This window comes from Ammodytes marinus (genome assembly GCF_949987685.1).
Source record: "Ammodytes marinus genome assembly, chromosome: 7".
Lineage (NCBI taxonomy): Eukaryota > Metazoa > Chordata > Actinopteri > Uranoscopiformes > Ammodytidae > Ammodytes > Ammodytes marinus.
Window position 1 is genome coordinate 14110974 of NC_137211.1, and position 7157 is coordinate 14118130.

The 7157-nt window shown below is 41.0% G+C and overlaps 1 protein-coding gene across 1 annotated transcript; it reads right to left on the reverse strand.

The window, feature by feature from the left end:
• Window positions 1-420: 420 nt before the first annotated feature.
• LOC307253679 (mitochondrial glutamate carrier 1-like) lies at window positions 421-3046 on the reverse strand (the record flags this gene model as incomplete). Its single annotated transcript, XM_080031806.1, has 9 exons — window positions 421-580; window positions 676-751; window positions 875-1032; window positions 1130-1325; window positions 1435-1553; window positions 1650-1740; window positions 1870-1925; window positions 2394-2519; window positions 3024-3046. The coding sequence occupies 9 exons, from the start codon at window positions 3044-3046 to the stop codon at window positions 421-423; spliced, it is 1005 nt and encodes a 334-aa protein (XP_079887932.1).
• Window positions 3047-7157: the final 4111 nt, after the last annotated feature.

A 7157-nucleotide genomic window follows, 5' to 3' on the forward strand; every position in this document is an offset into this window, starting at 1 on the left:
GGTTGCCAAGGATGGGCAGTTTGAGGGGATATACAAGTTAGGTTTAAAGTTAACACTTTAAGGGATAGGGGCTAAATCTACAAACAGGAGGAAAGGTTTGGTTCCGCAGGAGTAGCGACAAGTCTGAAATGGTGATCAGTGTTCGCACAGTGAGGGAAGCAACGCTTTTCTAGCAATAAACTTCACTGAAGCCCATACAGCCATTCACGCTCCAATCGCAGTCAATCATAGACATGCTCAATACATAATTTAAACCCATTTTGAAATTAAATGGGATCTATCTGGTCCCTTTAACGGTTTACTCTTAAACCCTCAAACAATAAAAGGTACACAGTAATAGAGAGTTGGGTCCATGGCTATGTCCAGGGCATGGCTGCCTGTGATTTAATGAGGTGTCAAAAAGACTTGTAAACAGCTTGTTCATGCAGAGTAGATGTTGTTGGGGCTGTACCCCAGCAGGAACTCTCCAACTCCTACAAAGTACACAACCTGGGCAATGCCAAAGAGAGGGGCAATAACCAGGGCCCGGCAACTGGCCCCCTTCAGGAAGGCTCCGGGACCCTCCTTATGCAGGATCTTCCTGCAATGGAAGGATGAGCACGAGGTTGCTGTATCACTCAGTGGAACCCTGGTTATGGAAATGCATTATGTTTGACGACTTAATGGCTAATTTACCTGACACAGTCCACCACTCCATTGTAGGTTTCCTCATTGGCTCCTTTTTTGAGTGATTGTAGCCGTGTCTTGACCACTGCACAGGACAAGACATACAAAACTTGTTTGTTGAAAATGTGATAAATCTATTAACTGAAACTTAACTGTTCAGTTCTCTGTACCTAAAGTGTTGAACAGTTGTCTGCATAGAGTCACTCACCGTCACAGGGGCTCACAGCCACGGCAGCAATGCATCCAGCCATGCAGCCGGACATGAAGGACCAGTAGAAGGGCACCGTTGGGTCTTCAGACGAACGTTGGCCGAGCTGGTGCAGATGTGCAAACAGAGGGAAGTACACCACCGAGAATGGCATGTCCCTGAGAAGCAAACAAACAAAAAAACGCATTTGCCACATTACGAGGCAGTTGACCAAAGATTGAAAAACAAATGAGCAAGCATTGAATCCCATCTCACCTCATCAATGTGGCTCCGAGTCCCCTGTACAGTCCTGTGACTCCTTTGGTCCTCAGCAGCTCTCTGGTGATCTGTGTGGCAGACACTCGCATGACTTGAGGCCCAGGGCTGGTGTTGTAGGAACGGCTGAGAACAGCACTGGTTCCTCCCATCTTCAGCGTGGACACTACACTAGGCATCACCCTCTGCTGGGCCGCTGGCAGATACAGGAAGAATAGTGAAACATTGTTCCTCCATCAGGGCAGAAAAAATAATATCCCAAAGCAATAGCTGATGCTGGTAATCTATTCTGTTGATTTAGTTACCTAGCCTGCCAGCATCCTGCAGCTGGATCTTGAGCATCTCCATAGGTGTGGTGACAATGACCTGGCACATTCCTGCACAACATCCTGCCAACATCTCCTTTAACACTGTCAACTTGCCACTGAAGACAAACAAGACATTTGGACTATATTAAAATCCTAGAATGACACTGCCGTACAGCAGTCTGATTGTTTTTTTTTTCAGTGTTACTACTCACCCATCTTTACTCAACTGGTGGCGGAAGAAGTCATTAGCAGCTAATTTGATGGCCTTCTCAGGGGTTACCAGGGTGAGATTTACTGCAGCACCTGCAATAACAAGCATTGCTATAGCAACTTGGGTCTAATGAATGGCCCTAGCTCTGAAATACTTCTGTATGATAATTTTGACATTCTATTAAACAAGAAGGTCAGTTTGGACCATTGAACTAGTCTTACCTCTGTACATTCCAAAGTAGCCTTCCGATTTAACCGTCTTTATTAGGCAATCCATCCTGATGGAAAAAAATAAATTAATTAGTTGGTTATATGCAAACAGAATAGTGAATATGATATAAGCAATCAGGCCTAAGAAATGAAACATCTACATACAAAGACGAAGTTGTGAAATTATGTTCTGCTGTCACATGAGTGTTTTCACCTCAAGGAATGACTAAATACTAAGAATCTGGACAGTCTAATGTGGGTCAAAGGACATTGCTGAGCTCAGTTTCGCAAACTTAGTCCTTTGAAATAAATCTAAATCATCATTAAGTCACTGACCAGGCCGACACCTTACTGTTAAAGTACCACTTAAAGGGTATAATAAATAACAAAATACAGGCTATATATGCAACATAACATGTCTTGTACTTTCAAATCAAGAGACGGGACAGGTTTCTTCCCCTTAATGCATCAGCAAAAGAAAGGAGGGGATCAACTATCAATACTCTTTATCTTGTTTTGGCGGGTGTGGTTCTTACATGTTCTTGTACAGCGGCTGCCCGCAGCGTTGGTTCTGCAGACGGGTCTTGGCCAGGTCGATTGGGAACACACAGGTGACTCCTACCATGCCTGCGAACCCTCCATTGATCAGTTTTGCAGGGAGACTTTTTGGGGAGAAGTCCAAATAGACAATCATTCAATTTCTCACCACATTACTACAAGAGGAGTGAGGTGTGGCACCGCCATGTGAGGTGAAAAACCTCCTGAAACTGAAGCAGTAAATACATTACACATACATTACACATTTAAAGAACAATGTAAGGGTTATTATCAAAGTAATTCCCTCGTGTTTTCTAAAGTGCATGTCTGTACTGTATTTGAAGCAGTGGTTGTAATGGGGCGTGGTGTAGAATGACTGCCTTGGGTAATGTTCATCCAAAAATAACTTGTCCACAGAGTAAATTCAACAACACGGAGTACATATATTTGGAGAAGGCAAGATTATACATCATAAAGGTTCTACAAAATTACCATATTGACTCTAGAGAAACAACGGATAGCACATTAAATTAAAAGGAATAAAAAACAAATGTTCTCCCAGCATCCTAAATACTGCATCATGCTGGAGGGTTTGGTGTGTTGTACTAATGGACAAAGCAGGTTCCTACCACATCTGTTGTTGGTGCGCCATGGTTCTTGTTGCTAAAGTTGGTCAGCAAAGAAGGAGGAGGCCACTGAGGGAAAGCAGGCTGAAGGTCCCCAAGAGACACTGGGCAAGGCAAGAGTAGAAGGAACGGGAGGGTTATATATACACATCAGGACAAGCCCAGCCCTGCAGAGATAGGGATAAATTTGACCTTAGTCCCCACCCATTGCACTGCCAACCAAGAAATGGAGCTAGGGTCAGTTATCACCCCACCAAAATCAAAGCAAAAGCCAAATGGCTTCCAAGGATACACCTTGCTACAATGTGAGGGGATTAGTTTCAAACAGGTCCTCTTTTCAAAACCTCTATGTCACAAAACTATACTCTCATGGTGTGTGTGATTTCATAAAAAATCCTTAATTCATTAGTTATTTACTGTCTACACTCTATTCCATTTGTAACAGTTGCAAGGTTATCAGGATTTGGGTTATCAAAGTGATTATGTATGCTGTGATGTGAGGACCAAACATAGGTTTTAGATCAATAAAGTAGTGTATTGCAAACGTTTTCTTCCATCAAAGTTAAATTAAAATTAAAACTGCGAGCAGTGATGACCGGGCCCTCGCACTCCCGTGCTGGAAGCCATCCCGGCCTGCCTCGGCGCTCTGGGTGAGAGAACGCGCCGCGGTCTCCTCCTCTTCGGAGCGCACAGCACAGTAATACCTGTCACCGGAAGCGCGGAAGTTGCCGCGACGCGCTTGATACGGATGCGAGGAAGTCCTCCGGCCTGGGCTCTTACCAGGCGGGTGAAGTTTGGAGCGCATGGGACATTGCAGAGCGAAATTACAGCGACTTCCTGTTTCGTGGCGATGACGCCGAGAAACTACGAAGGCCATGGAGCCGACAGAACCGGCTTCCCGTATTATCATTGTCTCTAGACCTCCCTGAGCTGCTTTGAGGTTGATTTGATCAAAGTTTGTCCGACCGGTAGTTACTTGATCCAGCAGTTGGCGCTTTCACTTTTTCTTAATATTATTGTGTGGGCTTACTCAGGCCTTGGGTCTCATTAAGCATATCAAATGTTGAGAAGATCAGACTGAGTATAGTGGAGTTACAGCTACTTCCTGTTTACTGGTGAAGACGCCAAGCTACGTCGAAGAGGCTTTTTTGTTTGTCCTGGGATTGTACATTGCTATATGAAATATTGTGCATCTAGGTGTAACACAGCCTGAGTTATGATCAATTAAAGGGTTCATGAGGTCTGTTTTTGATGTTTTTTGGCAAATGACGCGTCGGTGCTGCAAGACGGTGGTTCCGATTAAAACAAGCTTTCGGGTATATCATCTTCCATGTCTGAGGACTTAACCTATCATATTTTTTTGCACAAAAAGTTGTTATAAGTCCACTTTACTCTGCTCTCCTGCAGAGTAATGACAATATGTGGAGACAGTCAATTTTGGTGAATATTGGCCGGCATTTCGTCATAGTTATTCGGAATCAAACAAAACTTTTTTTGGTGTATCTTCCATGTCTTATGAGTGTCCCTAGTGTTTCGTTTTGCTAAATATGTTCCTGCTAGGAGTTGTGAATTTTTGAACATTGTGATGATTTTCGAGCCAGAAATTCACATATTTCAAATTAAAAGACTTCCTGTTGATTGTGGGGCGGGGCTTCAAGAGGCTTTTGCAAAGATACATTTGGGTTTTAAATTTGGTGCAGCTAGGTATAACACAGCCTGAGTTATGATGAATTAAAGTTTCATGAGGTTGTTTTTTTATGATGTTTACGTCAACTTTGACCCCCAATAGCTCCCTGGTACTACTGTGATTTTGAAATCTTTCCGCAATTCAAGCATCTTGAGTATTTGAGAAGTGGTTCGACGTCCCTGGCGTAAAAACTCTAGGACGAGTTCGTCGATATGTGAAAATTTGTAATTAATAAGGCGATTTTAGGCACTATATCCAAAATGGCCGACTTCCTGTTGATTGTGTCCCAGGACATAAAATTGCATTTAGGTGCGCCTCGGGCCAATACATGTCCTAAAATTTCAGGCTTCTAGCCCAATTTTTAAGCATGCATTTCCTGAAAAACTGTTTGTGGCCACAGGGGGCGCCGTTTTTTTGGCCCGGTCTCGAAACCAACGATAAGTTGCAATTTTTTGCAGGTCTGATGGGTACGCAAAACATTTTGCATGACGGGAAGGGGGTGAAAAGTGCCCAAAACCATTAAGAAACGTAAGAATAAAAATCCTTTGCATTTCAATAGGGCTTCGCACCGTATTCGGTGCTCGGGCCCTAAAAATTGGTGACCATGTCTATGGGTCCGTTATTTTGAGTAACTATTAAAGACTTGTTGCAATACGTCAACACAGGACACAGGGTGTAACCATAGGGTGTAACTTTGCAGGGATTCAAGCTTTAAGAAAAGGGTGAGAAACAGCGTGCAGCAGACTCTGTCATTTCAGGCCTGACCACTTGACCAACGGAAAAAATTCCACCAGTAAAGTGGCATGGATCAATTCTTCAGTATCCTCTTTTAAATCTCATTTTAAGAGTCACTTTTATCATATGGCTTTTTATTAACGATTGGCTTTGCTATTCTATTTTCCATGTTTTTATCTTAATGTATTTTTGTTTTTATTTTATTTTACTATTTGTTTTAACCCCTTTTTTGAAAAGCACTTTGTAACTTTGTTTTTGAAAAGTACTTTATAAATAAAGTTAATATTATTTTTATTATTAATATTATTTTTATTATTATTATTATTATTATTATTATTATTATTATTATTATTATTATTATTATTATTATTATTGTCGTTGCTGTTATTGTTAGTAGTAGTAGTAGTAGTGAATTAATGATTTTTTTATATTTCCGTGTCATGCCACACAAGTGGGAGTGGCCTATCCCACACAGGATTACAGGACACCGATATAACCACACAAAAAGTGTAGAACATGCACAATCAAAATACACTACACAATACAATTCATCCAGCACCGAATAAACACACTAAATATAAAGAGACATATTCCTCTTAGCCCACAACTTTTCAATAAAGTCAGCAATCAAAACTGTTCTATATTAGAACAGCCAAGCTAACATCATCTGTATCACACATATAATGATAGACTTTCTTGAATAAACTTAATAGCAAACCATGATAAAACGGACAATACAAAATAAAATTTATTTCATTTTCAATTTCATTGAGTTCACAAAAACTACACAGCCTATTCTCCTCGCTGGTGCCCACCTACCGGCCTGATTCAATGTGTAGACGGAGTATTCCTGACCTTATCTGAGCACATAGGGACCTCTTTCTCTTAGACAAGTTGTAAAATATATATAGTTTTCTGTACCAAACACATGTTTGATTTGACAAAATGTACGCATCTTAGGCATACACACCTCACTTCAGAAAACCAGGTCTCTCTCTTTTTGAAGGATAGCAACTCTTTACCTATTTAAAGTTGTAGTTGTAATAGTAGTATTATCTCAGTAAACAAATTAATCCAGGTTAATCAACCCATAATGCAACACGTCCTTGATGTTTCCTGATTGTAGGGAAGGACCTTAATTTATTTATTTATTTATTTGTTTATTTAACAGGGACAATGCACAGCACATAAGCAGTACCAGATTTAGCTATAAGCTAATTTTCATCTGTAGTCCCTGGACAGGAAACAGAGTAATACATCTCTGTCAAAAAGGGAAACCTAAGTATAAAAACAATAACACACAATTTCACAACAGTAAAACATAACACAATACGACATTAAAATCACAACATTAAGACACCACAACAACAACATCACAACAGTAAGACACCAAGACAACAGGACATCACAACATTAAGAAAACAATCTATGGATGATGGGTGCATGCTTGGGTTGATTTCAGCCATGATTTCATTTTACTTTTAAAACCAGCAAAGGTGTTCCACTCTCTTATCTCAATTGGTATTGAGTTCCAAGATTTAGTGGCTCTCACTGAAAATACAGACATGCCAAACTCAGTGGACCTGTGCTGTACTACACAGTCCCCTCTGTTAGACGTTCTAGTTATCCTATTGTCTGAGCGCAGTGACACAAACTCATTTAATGGAGGAGCAGCCAAATCTTTCATTATTTTATACACTAAACATACATCCGCA